Source organism: Gnatocerus cornutus, chromosome 1 (assembly GCF_029298725.1).
Source record: "Gnatocerus cornutus isolate USDA-ARS CGAHR chromosome 1, icGnaCorn1.1, whole genome shotgun sequence".
Lineage (NCBI taxonomy): Eukaryota > Metazoa > Arthropoda > Insecta > Coleoptera > Tenebrionidae > Gnatocerus > Gnatocerus cornutus.
Window position 1 is genome coordinate 30,456,767 of NC_142233.1, and position 24,935 is coordinate 30,481,701.

General features: G+C 34.5%; 1 protein-coding gene across 2 annotated transcripts in view; it reads left to right on the forward strand.

Annotated features, from left to right (window-relative positions):
- Positions 1-586: 586 nt before the first annotated feature.
- Positions 587-24,935, forward strand: part of LOC148181531 (zwei Ig domain protein zig-8-like) — an 85,378-nt gene continuing 61,029 nt past the window's right edge. For both annotated transcript variants that reach the window (XM_088045727.1, XM_088045735.1), the window contains exon 1: positions 587-1,019. In XM_088045727.1, the coding sequence (XP_087901853.1) occupies positions 965-1,019 (55 nt within the window). In that variant the 5' untranslated portion in view covers positions 587-964. The remainder of the gene's footprint in view (positions 1,020-24,935) is intronic.

Below are 24,935 nucleotides of genomic sequence, written 5' to 3' on the forward strand. Positions count from 1 at the left end.
CTGGCACCGGAAAATTTTTGCATAATTTTCCCTGAAATTTTAATTAGAAGGCACCTGAACTACCTATTATCGTCAATGTCGCAGTGGGTCTAGTTGAAAGTGTATTACTCTCTGGAGACGTTTTTTATCTATACTCTTACATTAGCTATTTAGTTAAAGATCCTGTGCTCCAGTAATTGGTCAATTTAAACCCGAAGTAAATTGGGATTGGTCGTAAATTTGCGCTGTGATTTTTCACTGTAACATGTAGTTAAATAGCGACAATTTTTTTACAGCTTGTCCCTCGCAATTATGTAGGGTTACAATCGCGTCGGAACGAAATTAAAATCGATTTGAAGATTTGAGTTGGCACTTGTGTGAAGCAGGCTAACAGTGTAAAGCTCTCGAAAAGCCGATAGTACCTTTTTATCTAGAAACTGGCCACTGACGTAAATAACTTTAAAGCAAAAGGGTTTTGATAAAGAAAGGAGGAGATCCAAGCAACTATCCATCAATATCGAATCTGTGTTATCAGCGATGACTATAATCATAATAGAATTAAAGGGACAGACGCAGGCGCCCAAGAGCGACCGGGTTTTGCGGCGTCGAGGCGCCACTCGCTCCCGGTAGTTCTTAACAAACACTTCGCGGCATGTTTCCTCTCCGCAACCCGCGCGCTCGAACACCACCTGATAAGCGCGCTAATTGTCAACAATAAAACTCTTTCAGAAACTAGTGTTGTCTTAAAGTTTTGACTTTAGAAATTACAAGTAGCCGCTCGTAAGGTGTAGATAGAGTTAGTGAACTTCCTCTTCTTCTGTGATTTTTAAGTGTACAGTGTTAAAGTGTTTAGTGTTAAAAGTAGATCGAATGATCACCACAAAACAATTGGATAGAAAATGACCGCTGTGAGCTCCAGAGACGCGATGATAATGGTAACAAATTATAGTGTTGGCGGTAATGTTGAAGAACCCCTCTAAGAGCAATGGAGAACGCACGAGAACTTTTGTTCTTAGGCCTTTTGTTTGTAGCTTGCGTGGGTAAGTTGCACCGACCTTCCCTTTTACTTTTCCATTGTAAACGCGCTGCCGTTATGATATTTTCTGTCATCATTGCGACGTGCCACAATGACTTACAAGAAAGAACAAACATCGATTGTATGCCAGACACAGAATTTCTAATGTGCACGACAACGTCTAAAGCTAAATAAATATCTCAAATATTTCTTCATTTCCGACCTGCAAATATTATGGAAATCAGAATCAATCAAATATTCCGAAAGTTCTTTTTCTGAAACGTTTCTCAAATATCGAAGTCACAAAATGGAAGGGAACTCGAGGATAACATTTTATCGAGTTTTTTTTATTGACACTACAATTAATCTCACACTAGTAATTCTACTCAAAGGTCTTGTATTAATCTTGCGCCCCTTGATTATCGATTTTTGTTTAACATGTTAATAATGTGGGAAAGCATTAAACTTATTAGATTGCGAGGTTAAGTGTATTGTGCGGAAGCAAATGCGAACCCACAGGTTGATAATTGTATTGATTGTGTTTGGAGAAGATTAGAGTCTACTTATTAAAGTTCCAAGCTGGTTAAGAATGGGAACAATAGTTGATTTATTTCCTTTGCAATATCTAAGATAGTGATCATTGATATACAGTCTTTTCAACGAAATAAATTAGAATTTACCTTTACTTTTTGTACGCTCAAGGTTCGAAATATTCGTGAAAAATGTCCATGTAAATAACGCCCTTTTATTGTACCGTTTTTTTTTTCAGTGTTTCGAAATGTTAATCGCAGGACATGCGCAGTGGTCTCGTTTTGATAAATTGCAGCTACTTCCCTCATTTTTTAAAATTAGATGCACTTTTGTTGTGTTAACAAGAGGGAATTAGACTTTTTGTTGGTACGACTGGTTTCTGGAGTAGAATGCATATATTTCACCCTGAGTGCATGAAATAAATCTGCGCGCATCCACCAATTTTATTTTCTCTGATTGATGGCGCAGTGGTTCTTACGACTTGCTGCAGATTCACGATATTTTTCATTACTGTAAGCAATTGCTTTGATAGTCAGGTCAGGAGGTTGAATAAATTCCACTTATCCTCCTCTGTTTGTTAATTAAAGATTGAAGATACCCCAGAAAAACTATATTTAAAGACATAGTTTCACTGGAACGCGGTACTCACAAACTCCCATCACACTTAAAACCAATTAAAACAAACGTAATGAAGCTATTTGTACACGTGCTGCTTACAAAGTTTAATACACTTCCACAAGAATGTTATGTCTTTTTCATCGCAACGGTGAATGATTACTAAAACGTCAACGGAATTGTGTCGTTTCTTCTAATAGAAGCTTAAAGTGGATTTGTCACAAACTTGTGCACAGTTATAACATGAATTTTTATCAGATAATAAAACATTCCGCGCAAGATATCGAATATCTCTCGTTTTGCCGCACTTGTGTCTCACCTGACCGTTTTTCAATTTTCCGTGTCACAGTTGAAATTGCGCAATACGTGTGCTTTATAGTGCTAGATAGCGGCAGTAAAAAATATGTACACATAACTTAACGAAATAGGAGTTGAAATTGCGAGAAACTAATTAAATTGTTGATGCAAAATCAGAGTCGCATTGTTTAAAAAATAAACTTTACCTACAAACAACTTCCAATTAAGACGTAATTTCAAACACCAACCTGCAGCAGAATTTATGCAGATACTCACAACTAGTTTGAGCAAGTAAACAATAGAATCTCGTCAAACAGATGAACTTTGCAAGTTTTGTAGATCAACAAGGTTGAGGAATGAATACTTAATATAAATGTATAATAGCATATCCGGAATTATAATAAAACTTGGCGCTCCGGGCTGCTTTGTTTCATTCTCTCCGTTTCGAGCTCAAGTTTTTTTTAAATCGACTTTTATCGAATACTTGACCATTCGAATTTATGTATCCTGTTTTTCCACACAGTTAGCTAACTGTCAAGTTCAGAGCTTTTTACTTTTAATAGTCAGTTCTGACAATATCGAAGTCTATTTTTCATCGAAATCTGGTCGACTGTCAGACATCCCTCGTCCTTGCTTCAACGAGTGCTTGTTTGTATGATAAATGGCTACGATCAAAGCGCAAATAAAACCGACTACGAATGTTTTATCTACCTATCTTTGGTCTATAAAAGCTTGTCTAAAATAACTCAAAAATTTATAATTTAAATTAACGATGGAAAATCGACGCGGCCTGAAATGCTACTTTTCGAATCGAAGGCGTTTAAGTTTTTATGGAACAAAGAACAGAACGAGTTTTTCACTTTGTTTTTTGATTCGGGTCTTGTATTGATGTATTGTCTTGTTGATAGTAAGGGAAGTTTTAATTAATAAACTTCGCAGAAACGTAGAAAGAAAGGCACTTTTCAAGACTGTTACTGTAATTACATAAGTTGGATGGTAGATGCGAAAAAAATTGCTTTAAGTAAATAGAAAAAAAAAACATTATTTGAGCTGATAAAATGTCGGTGTAGACATAAAATTTCAGAAGGGTAAATAAGTTTTTAGCGGAATATGATTGATGTTTTCAAATTTGAAATTGATTTTTGAAGCTTTACGCTTAATAGCATTACAACGGCAGACAACGGCAGTTTGACATTGCTCATTATTTTATGACCGCAACAGTACAGTTAGATTTATTGAAATAGAGATTTATTATTTTTAAAATTGGTACTATCTATTTAACATTTTGAAATTCGCTCATTTAGGTATAATTAATACTGATTTTTCTTTATTTTGATATGTTAATATGTTAATATTGTTCAACATTGCAACTACTTCTGCTTTGATTTATCTACTGCTGGTTTCAAATTTAATGCTTCTATTGTATTCAGAGTAATATTTTGCGTATGTTAATATAATCACACGATTAACGACAGATTCCACATTGGCTTCAATATTGCGAAATAATAATTGATGCTTAAAATGGAAATGCTGGCTTAAAATGAAACTGAATCCATCATTTTTAGAGGATTATTAATTTTATTTGCAGATGTTTTGGAAAATACCATGAACCTAATCACATAAAAAAGCCTAAAGAGACAGATAATACCTTAAGGTCATAATTTTAAAAATCAAATTTGTCTGTTGCTCTCGTAAAACTTTTGTAATTAGACACAAGGAGAATTTACTGATTTTGACTTGTATCTAATTGTAAAATCATATAGCAAAAGAGATAAATTTTAGACATTTTTATTTTGGGGACGAAGCAATAGTATAAGTATTAAGAACGGTAAGAACACGGTATAGTCTTTACCGTTCGTGATGCTTATAATATTTTTTGCACGATAGACAAATTTCGATTATTTTTATAAAACTAAAAATGTTTCAAATAATTGACATTAATTGTTCTTCAATAATTTTTGAAAACTCAAAATTTCGGTATGAAAATGTATATAAATTCTTTTTTTGAAATGACAATTTCTAAATTTTTACTTACCGTTCTAGAACGGTAAGTAAATTTTGTACTTACCGTTTTGTTTATCTTGGTAACCAGTAAACCCAACTTACTGTTCTAACAGCAAACGCGGTAACTAAGCAAAATTGTTCTATCGTGCAAAAAATTCTTTAAGATACTTTATTACTACCTACAATTTACGCACTTCTAATCAAATTTAAGAACATTATTGATTTAGATCTGTTCATTAGTTGTAAATAATTGGAAAATTATACAGCAAGCAAGACAAATTTCACAAATTTTTATTTGAAGACCAATCGAAAACTTTAAAAATAGTTTGTTTGGCTTGAAACTGCAATAATTTTCACCTAATTTTAATCAAATTTAGGAACAGTACTGATTGTAATCACTGATTGTAATAACTGTGTCTAATCGCAAATTTTTGTTTGTAGCAAACGACACAAACTGTAGACAGTTTTATTCTATTTTTATTTGAACCTGTAACATTATAATTTTAACGTGTCTAAAATTCTGAAACTAAAGAATCTAATTTTTAAGCTACTAAGACTCGGGTCTTAATGGAACACACATAATGGGAGGCCCAACTTAACAACAAGTTTGGCGCATCCACCAATTTTTCAGTATCTTCAAAACTTTATATTTGAGTAAGCTAATGCTTTGTTTGCTCAATGGACGCATCAATCGTTCCTTTAAGGCAAGTTTGGAATCTCGACAAGAAGATTTTTGTCATCATGGCAGTGACAGCAACAAAATATTTTTTTAATCGCCAACATACTTCTGTGGTAGACTTTTCCGGAATATTCACCGCCACGTAACCTTCGATTTGCTTCCCTGTATTGATCCTGCATGTAAAAACTCCTTTTTTCCTCGAATTTCAAAATTCGAACTCGCCGCAGCGTAAATCCGATACAATCTTAAAATGACCTAAAATAAACCGCCCCAAATCCAATAATTTGGCTCCGTGTTAGTTTATCTCTACTGCAAGCCCAATAAAATGAATCATTTACAAACAGTTAACTGTATCTATAAGCCACAACTTTTATTAACAATAAAATTTGATTTTATTGGAAACTGAGGACTGGACCGTTTCTTTTAGTTTCACTAAAGTTACAATTTAAACACTCTCTATCCACTGCGTGTGGTCGTAGGTTAGGGACCCCTTGTGCGTGTACTTCTAAATATTTCTTTCGTTTGATTGATGTGAGCGTACCTTAAAATTAATGACACGTAAACAAGCTGACAACTGTACGACCTTCGGAGAGACATCGCAGGATGGCACTCCCAAAATAATGTGGTTGCAGGATGAATGAGTGAGCGACGTCCGCTTCGATCGGCACTTTGGAACTATACGTCGCGACGCGTGGCGTCGCTCTCAGAATACGTCACCTGCAGAAGCAACAGACGGTGAATGTCGTATCATCAAAACGTCATTTAGGGCACAACTGTATCGTCGACATCATTGAGGGATTAGAGTTAACAGAGGATTGTGCATCAGCGAGGATTTTACCTTCGATCGATAAATAGCGTACAAAGTTTATAACACGGAAATTATTGGTGTTACGAGGCGTTAGAATTTTAAAGTGGATTGGAACTATTTGAGCCACAGCTTCCACACATTTTATAATAATTAAGCGGGAAATTACCTGAGAGAACATCTTTTTTATATGAACTTTCTACATTAATATCTGATTGTAAGCATTTAGCTAAAACTTAGCGAAGTTCAAGAGGAAAAGTGAGACTTTTCTACGGATTTTATGAATGTTGGGTTTGCTAAAAAACTGCTCTTAGACTTCAAAGAACGGCCGACTCGTACTAAGATAATTAAGTAAATCATAACCTTTTCTGTACAAATAAGTTTTCTTTGAACGTAAAGAACTTAATAGTTCACTTTATAAAGTAAATGTTTATGGTATTGTGGGCCACGGCTTTGATCTTTAAAATTTGTTTCAAAGCAATTATTTATTTTTCGCCTTATCTTTTTACCATTGAAACTTTGATGGGACAATCGAGGCTGTGATTAAATTTTTGTTTTTAGATGTTTGTTTGCTCGGATTGGGATAAAAATTTAGCGCAGCCAACACAAACAAAAACAAGTTAAGCTTTTGCTGTACAGATAGACATTGTGTTATCTGTTTTATTTTATAAGTGGCAAATTTCTAGTTTGTTTTTATCAAATTCATTAATTTAATGTATTTTATAATTAAAATGCTTTTTACTTAATTCAAACAAGAAAATATTTTTAAACTTAATTAGGGTAGACGCTTTTTTATGTGGAAATAATTTCTCTTCAAACTTTGTTGTGCACAGAACAAATCTGTAGGTACACTTTTTGTATAAAGTAATGTTATTTTAAATTTTCACAAAAAAAAGAAAATGTAGAGACTAAACAAAAAGTGCAGGCAATACTTTGTTTACTTTTAAATATATTGATTAAATACTAAATATTTTATTCCTCTATGTAAACAACAATTTTTGTAACGCTCTATTTATTTGTCAATCATAAATAAAACATTAAATATTGCGTTGAAAACATTAATTATTTTTCATTGAATAGAAAGGTGGACAAATCCTAATAAAACTCCATCCAGAGTGTTTTTCTTTTTATTGCCTTATTACGCTTAAGATATAAGTGTTTTTTTCCCAATAAAAGTTCTTAAAGCAATTTTCTGCACCCTCATAAGCACTCCAATTTGTTTACCTATTTGGCCAATACTTGGAAAATAGGTCGCTTTAAACACATACAATCGCTGTAGAATAAATTCTGAAGCTTGTTTTTCAGAGCTTGGCAGAATGAAGGTGAGAAAAGAAACAAGGTAATTAAAAACATTCGGTTTTTGCGTGCGTCCCACACAAAGGTTTCTGCTTTTTCGGACTTTACAAGATCAATCGTCAACATTGACATTAAAACTCAATAAAACATACTTAACCATCACGGTTTGTTTGGCTTATTTATTACTGCCCGGCGAGTTTCTCATCCAGAAAAATTTCTGATGGTATTAACTTGAATGTTTCAACAAAACCAATTTCTATAAACTTTTATATCCAGCGGAATATTTCTCTTACTCGGGATTTAGCGAAACATAAGCACAAATCCACCGTCGGTCAACCAAACTCTTCTCAAGAAGTCCCATTACATATTTGCCGGAGGCTGGTTTGGGCTCGTAAATAATCTCACAACTTTTTTATCTATGAAAGAGACAAATTATAAAAAGAGACTTTATGTTGCTTCGTTTGCGTAATATTTCAAGTGTGAATATCGTTTTATGTAAGAAGTCAGAAAATGTCGGATTCAACTAGGAAAAATTGACGTTGATTTTCTTTGCTGTTAATATCTGTTTTCGTGTTTGACATAAAGTACTTGAATTTATTCCAACGTGACGTTTAATCTGGAAAAAATATCACCGGAAGGCTCAGTGAATTTAATTACTGACTTTGAAACGTACGAGAATCACTCAAAGCTTGAAAGAAAAGAGAGAACAAGTGCCTTTGTGAATACATTTTAGAGGTATTTATCTGATTTTTTCTAGTCCTCGGAGGAATAAAGCGTGAAAACGATCTAAAATAGATTATACTTCGACCATTAGCATAAAACCCACAATGTTTGATGGAAATTATTTTGTTTTGTCTTAATCCGAAGTACAGTTGTGGTCAATAAATCAATATTGAGCTTATTGAGAGCCACAATGGAGAAATATTGTAGATACGACATAAATTATAGTCCTCCAAATGAGCACGAACATTCATCAATTTTGACACCAGTTTGTTTTTATTTTTCTCTCTCGTTCTTCATTTCTTAATCTAGATAATAAATAATTTGAAATTGAACTCGGCGCATGCACCATTTTTAATCAATCTCTTCAATTTTAAAACAATATTGGCCAATAGTTAGCTCCTAGCACTTTATAAACTCAGACCCTGTAAAGTTGAACAAAATCAATAATAGTTCGGGTGGCTCAAGTTTTGAACACTTGTGTTTAATTTTATCGCTCTCTCAGCAACTAAAAGATGACGATTCTCTTCATTTGGAATTCAAGCTTCCATGACGATTCCATCGAAATTCATAAAACTTAGTGTATCTCGGCTCCTCGCAGTCGTAGATTTGTTTACGTTATTCATGCAATAAAAGCAAGACGAGATGTACGTACAAGTCGGTTAACTAAAACAAGATTCAAAGAGTGTGATGTTGAGGAAAAAATGCGAAGCGACGCTGGGAATTTATCACTGACGATGTATCAATACACTATTTGCATGCGACATTAAGCACTAACGTAAGATTGGAGCAATTCTTTCGGAAATTGGAAGATCTTATTATGGGCGTTTCCCACGACAAACAATTCATGTTCTTCATTTTTAAGTGTCACGTCCATGATTTAAATTTCATAGTGATAAAGTGCGAACGCAATTCACAATTATGTGATCCAACGAAGTAGGGAAACTTAATAATATTGCACAAAACAGCAATAAATTTCGGGCAACAGCTATGCATACAAATTCAGTAATAATTATACATGTATAATTCAAGCGAAACAATATTACTGTTTCCATAATTTGTTCTAGAGTTTGCGTTCATTAATTTTCTGTTTAAATTCAAATAAGCGCACACATAAATTAAGTTGGAGAAGCAAATTTTTTTTATTGTCGGTGCAAATTTGCTCACTAACAGTATCAAAGCAATTGTAAAACATCATCTCGGAGATGGGCCGCCCATGAGGACAACAAAGACGAACTTAATAAAATTTAGTTGTACAATGTTGCTACTCTTTTCTCGCATTTTGTATTCGTGCACTTTCATGGGAATTGAACCAAGCTAAATTAAAATTACGAAACAATCGGATGTAATATCGTTGGCACAAATTTAAATTGTTCATAACAGTCATCGCGAGGATAAATTTTAATTATGCTTTTGATTATGGCAATGACGTAACGTAAAACATTTCTGTAATTTGGTGCAAACGAGATTGGATTAGCGAAATTTATTAGGGTAGTTCTAGAATTTAACATATGAAAAAAGTTTAGTTTAATTAACTGAATTTTTTAATAAAACTTTACTTTCATTAGCGCTCATTTTAATGTGTGCAAAATTCACCGCTTCACGAAGAGGTAAATTTTATTTATATTTTTAAATAATTGCAATTTTGTGGATAATAATCGATTTGCAAACAATTTTAAACTCGGGCTAATATCGTTTTGTTAATTTTAATTTCATTTTGTCTGGGAATGGAGATCGCGCGATGTTTTTGTAATTTTTCTGGCAGTCTAGTCCCTAATTAATTAGTCTAGATTTTATTGAGTTTATCAACAAAGCAAAATCTGTTTATATAATATTTCCGTGTTGATTTAGGTACTTATTTAAAAACATTCCCGTGCGCAAACAAGCCCGTAATTTAAATTGAAATTAATTTCATTTTTATTCAGAGCACTGTTGTATTTTTTAAATTAAATTCATCGGCGTGATTACTTAATTTAATAACTTTGTAAAGGCAACCTTATATTAATATCCTAAAGGCAACCGATTTAAATTAATTTTGGAATCGAAAGAGAAGGGAAATTCTGGTTATTATGTGCTCAAGTAAGCTAACATGGCTATTTTTCGTTTAGCAACCGTAAAGATTTACACCAAAAAAGCTGCTTGCATGTTGAAATTTTCAGTCCCAAGGCCACGTCGTCCAATTATTACAGTTCCGTTTTGTGACTTTCCTTTTATAGCGTCGTTTATGTTTTTAATTTTTTAAGCTGGTTTTCCGCGGGAATAGTCATTTTCAGTTACTTTTCGTTATTAGCGATTTTCTACTACTCTTGCTACCATAAATTGCTTTTATTACCATCATTTGGGATTCTTAAACTCCCATGGCTTGCGACTTTAAAATCGATATGAAATTCCGAGCTCCAAGTTTTCGCGGCTCCGAACGAGAGACAAATTAAAAGATTTCGATTTCCATCAATGGAATTAAAATGTGATCCAATGTGATCCATATTTACTGCTTGTCATAATAACACAGTTTCATGAAACACAGAAGCGCATCAATTATCTGGCATCTTGGGAACACAAATATTAAATTTCCGCGCCGTAATTTTCTTGCTAAAGGAAAACTTAATGATGTCATTATGTAGGCATCGTGTTGACATTCATGCGAGTTGTTCACATATTGGATACAAATTTTCAATATGTGTCGCCTCTTTTATATCGTTTGTTGTCATCAACAAATGCTAAAGCCTGTGCATAAATTATGAGAATAGGAGCAAAAAGACGTAAAAGCGATGTTTGTCTTCTTTTAATATAATTGACACGAAATTCGAAATATAACTGTCTGGGACTTTGTTGCTATAACAAGCTGGCGAAGAGTCTTCAAGTAAAAAAAACGTGTTAGATGGTTGAATTCGTCGCGTTTTATTTGCGTTGCGTTCGGTGTAAAAATAGAAGTCACAACTAGAAAAATGTTAAAAAAAAATTTGTTGGAAAGTGTTCATTACTGACGAGAAAATCCCAAAGTGTTTCGTTGAATCTTCGGTTGTTGAAACCTCCGCATTACGGCGTTACCGGAATCACATAACCTCAATAAAAACCACTAGCGACTACAAAGGTGGCAGTTTACCAACCTATGAATATTTTGTTCCAAATCCTGGGAATTGAGGCAACACGTTCCGAAATAAATTATTTGACGGTCTCCATTCGGTTTTCCGTGCGTTTCTTGTATTAGAACATCGATACGATAAAATAAAAGTCGCAAAATGAAACGTGGATTACCAAGCGTATGACAAGTTCTATAAATAGAATTTCCTTTCTCGTCGTGCAAATTTAATTTGATTTTGGATTCGAATCAACACGCAACAGTCGACTTGAACTTTATTTACTTTTTATAAACTCTGAAAGATAAATTTTCAATAAAGTGTTTCTTTCAGTGTCCTAATTCAATTTTCGCCGGTGGTAGTGAAAAAAAGCAGCTGTAAAACGGTAAATAAAGGCAGCCATGCTTATTATCTAAATGAAAAGGCTCGAGCGAGGCGGATACATGCAACAAAAGTGTGCTTAGGGAGCAAAAGTTTCTAAAACAATTTGTGCAACTTAAATTAGTTAATTTACCTTAATCACAACATATATAACTGCAAATAACGATGCCCACATGTTCATCTACATGCTTATAACTCACTGTGTCAGCTGCTGCGAGGCACCAATTTTAGTTCAGAGAAAGTTAAACCATTTGAAATTTTAGGTTATTAAATAAAGTAAGAGCAACCGTGGAACGCGCTTCCAGGTTTCATCATTAGCAATATGTATGCTCGAAGAGTTTTAAGTACTTAATCTATAACATACATTCTGTTAACACCCCAAAAGGCTGTTAGGAGGGCGGTTGGAGAGATCACGTTTTGGTTATATAGAGTATTTGCAAATTTTATAGCAACAGAAAAAGTAATAGGTCCATACTTTCCCTTTTCATTTAATATTCGAAGAAAGTCATAAAGTGAGCAAGAAGAACCGGAGACTACGCAGAAATTCACTGAGTTTATTGAATTTTTTTCACAGATATGTCAATTAGTTGGATAAGTTATCGAGACAAGAGTACATCCGATATTGGGAAATTTTTGCTGCGTCGGCTGTCGTGCTCGGAAAACGCAGTTGCAAAAAATGGTTACAATCTTAAGTTAATTCCAATTCATCACATTTTGTTACCGACACGGATCCCCTCAAACAACGCACCAAAAATGAAACCGGATAATTCATTTTGGACGTGTTACAGCACGAACGAAAACAGCTGTAGCAAAAACTCATACAGTAATAAAATGACGGATTGGGATGTGTTGATTGCGGTTTGCATTTTCAAACGGTTTTACCGCTGAACCTACTTTAGCACGCATGATATTGAATTAGACATTGAAATTGTACTTTGGCTTTTAAATTGATTGGAACTTTGACCCGGCGCATCCACCATTTTTTTATTTTATAAACAGGCCCGGTGTTGTTAATCTTCTTTCCTCTCAACGCACTTGCTAGTTTGGAATGTGTTTAGTAATGATCCCGATTATAATGCTGCTTCAGTGGTTATATTTGCCCAAGTGTTTAAACCTACATCTTGAATAACAGAGAGTAAAGCTAGAGCTTTCAAACTTATAATTTAGTTCAGAGTTTCAAAGAAACACACCTAAAGCAGTTTGAGACAAGATTTTAAACTAGGTAGACTTTTGTCGGTGAAATATTACACTTTTCAGGGCTAGCAGTATTTTACAAAACTCGTGATTCCATTATCTATTCGAAGCAAACGAGATGTATTCTAGTCTGTATTACGAAATATTGATTCATCGGATATCAGCTGTTCAAAATTATGCATCTTTGTTCAGTAGGAAAGCCTCATAAATTTTCATTCCTTTGAAGGGTTAAATTTGATTTACATTAAAGAGTGTGTTACGCAGAATTGGTTAATGTGAGATTATTGGTTTCCGGCTCTGGAGTTTGTAGATTAATTATCCCCGAATCGATCGCTTGCTTTGTTGAAATGGAGGACGCCATTCATTGTCACATTTCTTTTATTTGTACACAGGAAAATGTACATGAGAACAAAAAGACTGAGCTTTAAAGCGATGTTAAGACGAGATCCGCTTTAATATTTTATAAAGAGTGACGATCTGGATACTTCACGTTGTAAATTTTTAGCATCATTTTATATGCGGTGTCATTTACAAGACTTTTATCTGTTTGTTTGTTAAACAATTTTTTAACGAGCTCCAGGCTTTTCACATAACAATTTTAATTGCAAAATGAGAGAGTCGTCGAAATTAATTCATACAAAAAGCGCACAATTTCCAAAGTTTCGTGTCCCATGAAAATTGGAAGTACATAATTGAATCGATGTCGGAATTGCGGTCTGTAATCAAAGTGCTTTCTGCTTTCTGCTGCTTTCTAATGGCATTGGCGGCACGTGAATTTCAATAAGATACTGAAAGACAGCGAAATTTTAAAATCAGGTCTCATACTTGCCAGTTCAGGGAAAAGTCTGCAATTTTTGGAACCGGACGTTGCTTCGTACTAATTTATTTTCTCGAATTATCCTGTTTTGACCCGCTGGAATAAAGCAAAATTTACTCGGTTTCAATTACGAACTCCACGACCGCGTCTGTATTTCCAATTCTTGAAGTTTTGTTCAAATCTTACTAAAACTCCGTTTGGTAAGTTCATTCCAAGTAAAACTTTAAGTGCTACGTAAAATCGTCAGTTTTTTATCATCGCGTTCTGGTTAAATGCTTTGTTGAGAAACAACACTGACACTGTGTACAGGAAAAATATGCTAATAATTTTTCTTTTCTTTTCTCTGCTGAGCTCTTGGTAGAAAACTCAACGAGTATTTCGAAATGATTAAAGTGGAGACTGTTTAATTAACTGGTGAAGGATTCCACTTCTAACGCGAAATAATTGTACATTTCTCATATGCTGATACTGCATACAAATCGCTAATTTAAAATGAAATGAGGGTAACTGAGATAGTATAGAAATTTTCACCTTTACAGTTGTGCTTTTAATTAACAAATCTAATTGAAAAGTCAGTGTAGTTTGATACTGGAAAACTATAAATTGTGTGTGGAAAATTCTCTTAAAAGTTGAATATTTTTTGCAATTAACCGACAGATGCTTCTCAAGAAAGTTGGTGTTGGTGTTCGCTTATTTTATGGCTTCGTACCGTTGGCAGAATTGGCTCTTATGTCGTCTGGAATCAATACAGAAAGACAAGCTGCAAAACTAATATTTCGCCGGCTAGAGAGCGTCTAGTTCACCACTGGGAAACTCAATCAAAATTTATACGATAGGGCGACCTTAATATCTTGAGAGAATTAGAACTATTGATTTTATTCTTTGTACCTTCCTTTGCTAACGTGTGCAGAATTTGGAATCAACGCGAGATATTGGCAATTTGCTAACACTGTATTAATACAGTGATGTCGGTAAGGTAGATGGCTGGCCATTAGTTCTTGTCGATTTAGAAAGTTTATTCAAAATTAAGTGAAATGCCACGGAGCGGCACTAATGCCTCAGGCAAACAATCGATGAAAAAGAGTTCCGCGAGGTACGTGAACGATTACGTAGAGTGGCTGCAGGGTTAAACTCGAGGGGTTAGCCGAAGAGAGCATTGTGGATGCAACTCCACGACAAAAGCAGCGGGAAATGCAGTGAGCGTGAGATCGATGACACTGGAGTAGAGAGCCTGACGCGGACAAGTAATAACCTATTTTCCAGCGCTCTGGAGCTGGAGACAACCCCATCACACGCCCATCGCAAAATTTAGACGGCTCTCAACTTGCGATACAATTTTTGACGAGTTAATCGTGCGAACGCGTCGGAAAGACATTAAATTTCGATCTTTGAGGGACTAACTAGAAGCCTCGAGATAATTCACGACGGGAATTTATTAGAATTTATGGAGCTGGCGCGTACAAGACTTCGATAACTTTCTATGCTTATGTAGTAATCTTTTTGTAGTAACAGCCGTTAGTGTCGGAAAAGAAACTTGGTCTAGCCGATAACGGGCTGTCTGAAAATTTAAACAGCCTCCATGTTTCCAATTATCATGCAGTCAAACCAAATCTACTCTGATATGTTCAAATCAAATTCCAGCACACCAATTTTCATTATTACTGCTGCACTTACAGACGAGAGATTAAAGGGAACCTCGTTTGTTTATACTGCATATTAATTATTATAGGTTAGTAATGAGAAAACAATCTAAATACGATTCGCACATCAAATACAAATAATGGAAACAAGTCTCCACAAACTCTGACTCAATCAACATTAGAGGTTTCATTAGCTGAGACAACTTAGAAACTAACAATAATTATGTTGTCAAGTTAAATGAAGTACTTACACAAACGATCACAAGTTACAATTGCTAAAACGATGATTGATTGACTCGGAGCTAATAGGTTTCTAGAACGAAATAACGTAGTTATAAAACCGAATCCGACCGAATTGTAGAAGCAGAAGTAATTTATTTCAGAAAAATCGGCGTACAATCGGCTTACCTCACCTAGAAATGAAAAAACTTTGACGAAATTCAGACACAGATCTTTTTATGCTTTCTAAACTCTTTAATAAAGTTTGCTACTGATCTCCAGAAGATCAAAACATAAGTTAATAAGCGAACATTGATTTCCACAGTTTTGCACCACCTCGATAAATTTCCGCAAGAATTAAAAGTAATTTGCTGTTAGAAATAGAAGATCGTTGTTCTACAGACCTCTTAAATGAATCAATTTTTAAGTTTGGTGCTCAGCGATATCCGTAACACTACCCTATAAATTAGGAAAAATAAGTAGTAGAAAAACGTTTCGCTCCACTGCACAATTTATTGTCCCGTTGAAAAATGAGGCAACTCGGCATTTACTACATAAATAAAGATTTGTGTTTCTACTGCAAAAAACACAATCCCTGGAAAATGCACGAATTATATCGAGCATGTTTAACGGAATTTACATAACAATTTCATCAAGTTTATTTGGCTTGCCTTGCGTGCCTTATAAAATTACTCAATTTCTTAAAGTCGGTTCACAGAAAAATGAAAATTAATGTAGTGTGTGATTATCTTTAGGACGAGTGTTTTGATTAGAGATAAAATCGCCAGTTTCGATCTAACTCGTAAAATTTAAAGACGGGACTTTTTTAATCCGGCAGTTATTTTAATTATAGCGTTGTCAGTTTTGCTTATTTCGTTTTAATTTTCCGACACAGTAACAAATTAATTTAAGAACCTAAAAGATCGCGAATTCTGTAATTAAAACTTTAATAGACTTTCCGAATGGACAAACTTCTTTAATACGTAATTAATGTGTCTTTGTATTGTTCGTTTCGGATAACGAGTAATACTCAACGAAATTCCGGTTCAAATTACGACACTTTATTTCCAATTTGATGTAATTAGTTAAATTGTTAATTAGGTGTAAGTGGCGGTAACAGGATTTTCCGAAAACTGTTAAAGTAAACAATTCTCGCGATTTGATATCGAAGCGTTATAAATGATTTACCGACGACCTGGACACTGATCACATTAATTACATCCAAAGATGTAAAAAGCTGTAAAACCGGATTCCACGCAAACTGGGCATAAATCAACAGAACCGTTATTACAGTTGCCAAATCATGCATTATCAAATCAAAGATTCTAGCCAGGAATCTCGTTTATTTTATTTCCAAGTTCTCAGTCAAAATTTGCGGTGGTATTAACTCAAGATAAGTACTTAAAACTGCTAGAAAAAATCAAAGTACCTTACCTGTTTTATGCAAATTATCTCTGTCAGCGTATATAACTTTGAACAAAGAGCTTCATGCATATTAAAGGAGTGCACCTAACGCATATATTTAGATTCCAGAAGCTAATGAAGGTCGGATCTTTATTTCCTATGATTACATATCAGATACGTTGCCAAAAGCGAAGTCTATGCATGAAATACAAATCTTAACTAAATAAGAAAAATTTGGTTCTCTAGAACGAACGGACCCACCTTCAGTAAACACAACAATTGGGTTACACAAATAGCAAAACACGGCGAAAACCAGATTTTTCAACAAAAATGCGCAACTAAACTTTAAATAAGCTTAGTTGAACTTTCGCTCTAAGAGATGTTTGTTTTCATTATTTTTTCCAGAACTGTTTCTCTTCTAAACAAACCTTGCAAAAAATGACGTCGTTTGTTAGAGTTATTATTCTGGTTTTCTTCGTCAACGTAAAGGTAAATAAGCAAGTTTCAAACATGTTACTTGTTTTTACTGCTTAACTGTTTTTCAAAGCTGTTCGTGTTTATATTTAGTACCATTGATAGCTATAAAAAACATAAAATGAAAGAGTGTTTTGTATCGGAAAATTACACGCAATTGCCGAATCAATATAAAATGCTGCAGTGCAAAGTAAACAAAGCAAAAATATTTTAATTAGTTCAGACAAATAAAACGAAATCATATTTTTGAGGAGCCACCGTATGCAAATTTTCTAATAAATCTTAAAAGTGCACAACAATAACTCGAAAGTTACGACCCGTAAAGACCTTTATTAAAAATGGCAACAACTTTATGACCTGCACACTTTTTAGCCAAATATTGAACGGAAAAGTCGGAATAATTCTTCTCATTATGGAGAAAAGTTCCGGTCGAGTAGGAATTGCTGATTACGTAATCTCTAAGTTTCTTTTTCTGTTTTTGTAGAAATTTTATTAGCTTGGTCGCCAGAAACATTCATGTGTTAAAAAACGACCCAAACGGTGTAATTCGCGTTCTTTCGTCTGGCGGAGATGATTCTGTTTGTCAATGCATTATTTCCGAGGAAATTTGGCAACAATTTTTCGGATCAAAGACGATAAGAGGCGCCTTTTCTCCCTGATCCGATTCTCTGTTTGTTTACTCTAAAACTTCGGAACTATAATAACATTTGCTTGAAATTTGCATGCTTTTCCATATTTGCTTTTCTGTATCCGATGTTTTCTGGTCTTTAGCAGGATGTCACGCTATTATAGATATTTAATTAAGTTGCGACTATTTAGGTCAATAATTTATGAAACAGTTTGTAAGGGAGTGTAAATGGTGGATGCGCTGATGGTAAATTTGCATAGAAAAAGAGACGTTTTGAAATAATTGACCCGTAAATGTGTATCATTACTCATACATAATTTATTGTATGCAATAAAGTGGCGCTGCATCACCGACTTCTTCACACATCCTGTTAAAATCATTATTCAACTAGTGCTGTTGTAACATTTACATAACGAGCAAAGACGTCTCATCACACTATCACCATATTTGCAACCTCATCTGGGTGGGTACAAACGCAATTCGCTTAATACCGTCGAGACTACATCCATTATAACTAATCCAGTTTAAAACTTATCATGTAGTATTGTAAACACAACCCCAACAATGATAAGGCGAAATAGCCGTTCTTAAACCGAATCGTTTTGTTTAGCAGACAATATAACGAACAGTAAATACCAACGATATCAATAGATTCCATAAATTTCAGTGCGCATTGCCATGAAGGAATGTGTGCAATGCAATGTGAAACTGAAATTCGGAGTCATCCCAGTCGAATCAATGACAATATTGGCATAGTTTTGAGTAAGGCTTCCAATACAAATCAAAGATGCACAATGGACACATGTGCACAGAAGCAACAACAATACAGAACTCGTTTTGAAATAACTCTGGTAATTTGACACACGACGGAGCATAATCGAGTTTTAGCCATAACAGGAAATATTCCACTCACTTTTGAAGCTTATGCCGAATTCTACACACCTACACGTCACTCAAATTTCAGACGCTTCTTTTAGTGTCCTATTTATATAAGGTAATGCTCCTCGTATGCGTTTTATGGCGTGTAATATTTTACGTTAAAAGTTTAGCCAAGTTCGCGGATGAAGTAGAAAAGCAACGCTGATAAAATAAAGATACAGAAGCCCATGACAACATCTACGTGATGAATGAATTATATTGTTTTCCAGCTAAAACCTCACAACAATAAAGCCTCATAATTCCAATAGTTTTACGCTCTCCAGCTTTGTTTTGACGAAATTAAATTTGAAAATCTCGCATAATTGAGTTAAAGCTCGTCGAAAATAACTCATTATGGCGCCTTACGCCAAGAATTGAAATTTTTATGGGGGTATTGATTGAAATACTTAACTGCTTTCAGCATTAATTGTATAGGAGAGCAGTGTCAAAGGGGTTACCACAGCTTTGAATATGACGATAACACTCATGTCAGTGGTTCTCATAAACAACAAATCCAATTATACAATCATAGCCTCAAGGAGTTTGTTTGGTTTGATCCAAGTTTTACAAGTTCTCATTTGCTAAATACCACCAAAATTAATACTTCTCTGACAACGTGGAACACGCCGGATATTAGGGTGATGGAAATATTGATAACGTAGTGATTTAATGCTGCTCAAATTACGCCGAAATTGCTCATTTTGGGCTTTTATCACGCCGAAAATTGAAAAGGAGGAGTAATGTGAAAAAATCTGCCCGGCGCATCCACCATTTGTAACTACCTCTACATCTACGGCAATAATCGAAGAGAGTTTCTGGGCGAAATTTACTATTAGAATTTAGCTTGGCATCTTTATTATTGAGCCAATTTGCAACGAAAAATTTCCAACACAGTGTTATTGATGGGGCTGCAATAACGCAATTTGTAGGAAATTTTTACACTCTTTAAGATTGGAAGTTTGCAGAACGCTTTCTAGAAAGTTATCATTTTTTTTTGTTTTTTAAATTTTGAGTTAACTACTTGTAACTCTATCATAGTTGTGCGGGACGTATTTTACATTACCCTTAAAATGAAAAATGTTATAAAGTTACAAAAAATACAAACTGACTGCATTTGCTGAGCCTGTCACGATTGCTTGTTTTACTTGTCATTGTGTTTACTAAAGCTTAATCAAAATACATTTCCACAATTCTCAATATTTTTGTTTCATTCCAAGCGCTTTAATGAGTGCATAATTTTTGAAGTTTACATTTTGAAAGCATCACAACTTAAAATGTAATGCATTTTTTAAACTAGAATTACAAACAAGACAAAACATAGCTAAAAGAGTAAAATAATAATGAAACAAAATGTAGAAATGAGTGTTATTTGTTAAAAAAATATCTGTTTATTTTGAACTGAAAAGTTGAATACAGGAACACAGCATAATCCGTGATAATTCCAAAACGATAATAGAACTGAAACGTTAGTTGGATCGTTAATTTTAAAATAATATTAATGTTGATAGAAACTACACGCTTCACTAAGACGGCCTAAACTCAATATTGAATTTTAATTATTCCTCCAGTTGAATGGCGGAGGGTTGGGCAAATATTTTTTATCTAAATACAATTATGATTTTGATTAAAAAACCGAAATCTCTTGAGAATAATCTCTAAAGTTTGAGGATCCTCAAATAGTATTTTGAACAAAAGCCTTCGTGAATTTATGGAAAAACATGCATTAAAAACACAAGCTGAATGACGCGGCCGTTATAATAATTCAATGGTAAAAATACTGTAGACGTAAAAAGTACAATGAGAAATGATTGATGATTGTAATTATTCCATTTTTATAGACAATCAATTTTAGATTGAAATCGGGTCGAACCTTTAGTATCGGATGATGAATGGGAAGTTTAGATGTGGCTATTTTGTTCGTGACGATTTTTTAATCGCCTTCACGCGTCCTAATAATGCTCGTGTGGCGGTTTTTCCTCCGCTTAAACGGGATCAAATTCGAGGGACGCATTGAAGGATTATCTGAGGGTTGGTGAATGGTCAAAAACATGATAGGTTTTATTGAAACGCACACACGACTGCACAGAGACTAAACTGTTTAAAAGTCAATTAATAACGTTTTTCCGCAACCAAATAGATCGTCTCTCTCCAAAGTGCCTTGAACTCTGAAAGTCGTTGTCAGGCTAGACAATAACATTACAAAGCAATGAGAACTTACGTGAAGCAGTAACCAGTAAAACCGCTAACTTTATGTCCACACGTCGAGTTGTGACAGGAAATTACACAACATCTACATCAGCGCCGCTTCCTGGAGATTTCCAAACAAATTCCACGTAAATAAAATCTCCATTTACTGCTGTTTTTGTGTACCGATTCATTTTTATTTCATTACACCGGACGATAAATACCCGGCTCAATACATCGACCATGAAATATTCAACAGCTCTTTTATATCCGGGGCTTGACAAAAAAACGCTTGTTGCTGAAAGAAAGTAAAATTTTACCGAATCGAGAAAAACTGGGGACGTGCTACAAGTATGGCGTGAAAACTTTTAAAACTTTCGAATTTGGTAAAAGCGCATCGATTTTTCACCTGGAAATTTGTCAATTCATAAATTATTGTTGTTCCGATAGGATAAACGTATTCTAATGGGAAGGAATCAATCAATCTTCATTCATGGGGTAATGTTGGAGAATATTCAAGAACCGGGTTGGTTATCGGCACGTCAACAAGCCCAGACAGCAGCCATTTGTCACATGACGTTCTGATATTCTTCAATGAGCCGACTCTGGAAAAAGATATTCGAAATATCCAGCAAGGGTGTTGGAATTCTCTCCATAATTCCGAAGTGGCATTCCGATCTGGAAGACTTTTACCTGGCTAAAATATGCGCCATGTACATTGACATATGAAGGCAAGATGTGCCTGTTTTATCCCCAGAATTTAATAAGAGGCGCCAATAAAGAAAAACGTACTTTGCTACTTCAACTACAATTAACTTTCTTTAAATGTTTGAAAAATTAATAGCAAAAGTGCTTCCAATTTGACATTGCAAATAAATTGCAGTTTTATTAAATACACCGAGCAGTCGCCGGTTGTTGCGTTTCTATCTAACAAAGAGTTTCATTCGCGTCTGCTGCTAAACGAATTACTTTGAGAGTTGATGTTGATGAATTTTTAATTTAACTGCGCGGGACGTGACAGCATTGAATATTGACTGATTCTGAATAATTTTAATCTTGTATTCGACGTACGAATAGAGAAATGAATGTTTCCTAAATACAAATGAACGAGTGAAAAATTGCATTGTCTATTCAACCAAGTAACTAATTCGGCCCAAACGAAGAAGAGACAATGCGTTCATTAAAATGTTCATCAAACATGCACGTGTCCGACATCCTTCGCTGACGTATCTGTAATTAATTAACAGCGAAAGAATGACAGTGAGTCGATCAAATAAAAACACAAAGAATGGAAATTCGGCGACAATGCTCCTAGAATCTTCCGCAATCCAACATAGCTAGCGGTCCAACGTGATGAGTTTTCTTTCTTCAGTTTAAATTAGTTGTAGCCATTGTCCTAGATCTCAAAGTTTCCTGTAAAGGAAATGTTTCCAAGCCGGAAAATTCAGCGTTTTTGTCAATAAACTGCTAATTAAACTTTACAAGTGACTTAAGATCGATCGCATATATTTTCGCAAATATTTCATTCTATAAATAAGCAGTCGCGTGTATGAATAATGATAGATATAAATAGCCCGTACACAAGGAATTGTTTTAGATTTTCTCCATTGGACGTTAACACGACATATGTAAATGTCAGACTGTCGCATTCACATTAGCTGGTGTTTTATTTTAGCTCACTTAGCGCGGTTTTTGCGTATTTATGGCTTTAAAATGTCAAACAGTAATGCGAAATGTGAATATTCACAAGCGAGGTTTTAAAAGATGCTGGCTTTCAATACAAAGCAGCACTTGTTGACAAAGGCATATTGTACAATGTTTGATGTTGCAAATACATTTTATTAAAAGAATAATAAGAATGGTAATTTGAAAGATAATGGCCATGAGAATATCAGCACTAATATTATTTTGATATCCATAAAGCCCCAGAGATTCGAAGCGTTGTCTACAAAAGTCCAAACTTTTTGTAGCATACCTGTTGGACGTTTGCAAAAATTTGATTCATGGCCATACAATAATATTTACGTAATTTCTGTTCCTGTTTACGTAATATATTTTTGTAGCGCTTCTGTATTTATTGTCGCCATTATCCTGGGCTCTCATTATTATTTATTTGTTGTTTGCCACATCCAAGGAAATTTATGAATTTAATCATAGCCCCATAAAAATCATGAATTTTTCATGTGAATATGCACAGTTCGCCATCAACAAAACTGATGAACTTAACGATTATTCAGAGTAAACGCCAAAGATGTAAAACGCACAAATTTCCCGACCGATCTCGCGTTAAAAATTCCATTTTCCCACTGGCAATCACATTTAAAAAGAACAATGTGTTGTCTTAAAGGACAGTCATAATTCCGGCAGTTACACCCCTAATGGCTTGAATTAACAATGATTTTAATCTACGCGTCATTGTTGCCGGTCTTAAAAAGTGCTTAAGTCCCGCCGTGTAAAAAAGTAATCAGAACTGTATTGTAATCGTGTTACTGCAATGAACAATAGGTTAGACACCGCCTCTCTTACACCGTTTATCTTCAACCGCGAGGGCTGTTCAAAGGCAAATTTCTGGCTTTGATCTCTGAAATATTTACAGGGCAGCTAGGCGGAAAGACATGATTGTTTGGTTATGAAAATGAAACTAAATTTCTAAAGGAGTTTTTGGTGGTCTAGGAGAATGGAATTGTTCTATGGGCCAAATTACTACATAATGACGAGTCTTTCGAGATTAATTTAGCTGCGAGTTCACAGACTTGCAAAATGCATTCACGTTTTATTGTAGTCTTGATCAACATGTGAGCGTGCTAGCAAATCATAAAATGGCAATTAGGGAGGAACGCTACAAACAAACAGAATTTATTCTGTGTACAGAGACGTCGGACGCTTTTGTTTCCACTTTGTACTAATGCACCCAAATTCGAAAAATGAGTAATTTTGTGGTAAATATTTGATTTTACGCGTGATTTGTATAATTTATTCCGATAATAAGGTCGACGTTCGCGTGTCTTATCGACGGAAAATTAATAAAAAAAATACAAAAATTTACGTGTCTGACCTTGCCTTGTTAACTAAAATATTTCTCAATTTATCGAGGTATTTTACAGTCTAGTGCCACCCAAGCCGTGATAAACCAAGCTTTGTCCCTTCTTTGTGAAGCTTGATATAGACCATATCGGATGTTCGCTCGAACTGTTAATTACTGTCTGCTAAATTTAAAAATTGACTTGTCATTATGTTACCAAATCTGCAAATTATATCAATGACGGGACATTAATTTTGACATATGAACCAGTAAGTTGGAATTAATTTCGTGTTTACTTTGGTGTAAATCATCAGGAAAACTAGTAAAAAACAATTAATAACAATTGGAACTGGAACCGACGGCGTTAATTGTAATTTTTGACGTTGAAATTAATGAAACAATTTATGCGAATTTAATATAACACTCATAAACAGAATCTAATTTGCAGTTCATAAAACTTTGTACTCTTCAAACGCTACTCGAATTATTATTAACGTGTTTTTTTTCGCACTTTTATTACTATAAATCCGGTCTTAAATATTTTGCAAATTTAAATTATAGGTGCTCTTTTTACGCAAAATTTAACGCAGAATCCAAAACTGTTCGAATTTTTAGCGTACATTCACAACTAAGGGAATTAGAAACGCTTAAAATTTCAAATTTCGAATAGTAAATTTTTAATTCCGAAATGTATAAAGCTCGAGCTTTGAAACTAAAGCAAATAGACAGATGCAGTTTTCTTAATTGTTTTTCTGGTGCTTTTGCCGATAAGAATCGCATGTTACAAATCTAATTCGGTCGATATCTCGCTTATTAGCAATGCGAACTTAAATTATTGGTGCTCATTTTACGCAGACTTTCACGCAGAATCTAAAACTGTAATGCACATTTCCGTACGTCGACAAATAAGAAAGGAGGTATGTAAAGTAGTCCGTAAACATCTTTTATTTTTGTTGTATCTGCCGATTTAACCGCAATATCAAACTGCCATTATAACCGTGAAACGACTACACTTCTGTGATGACTTTCTTTTTGT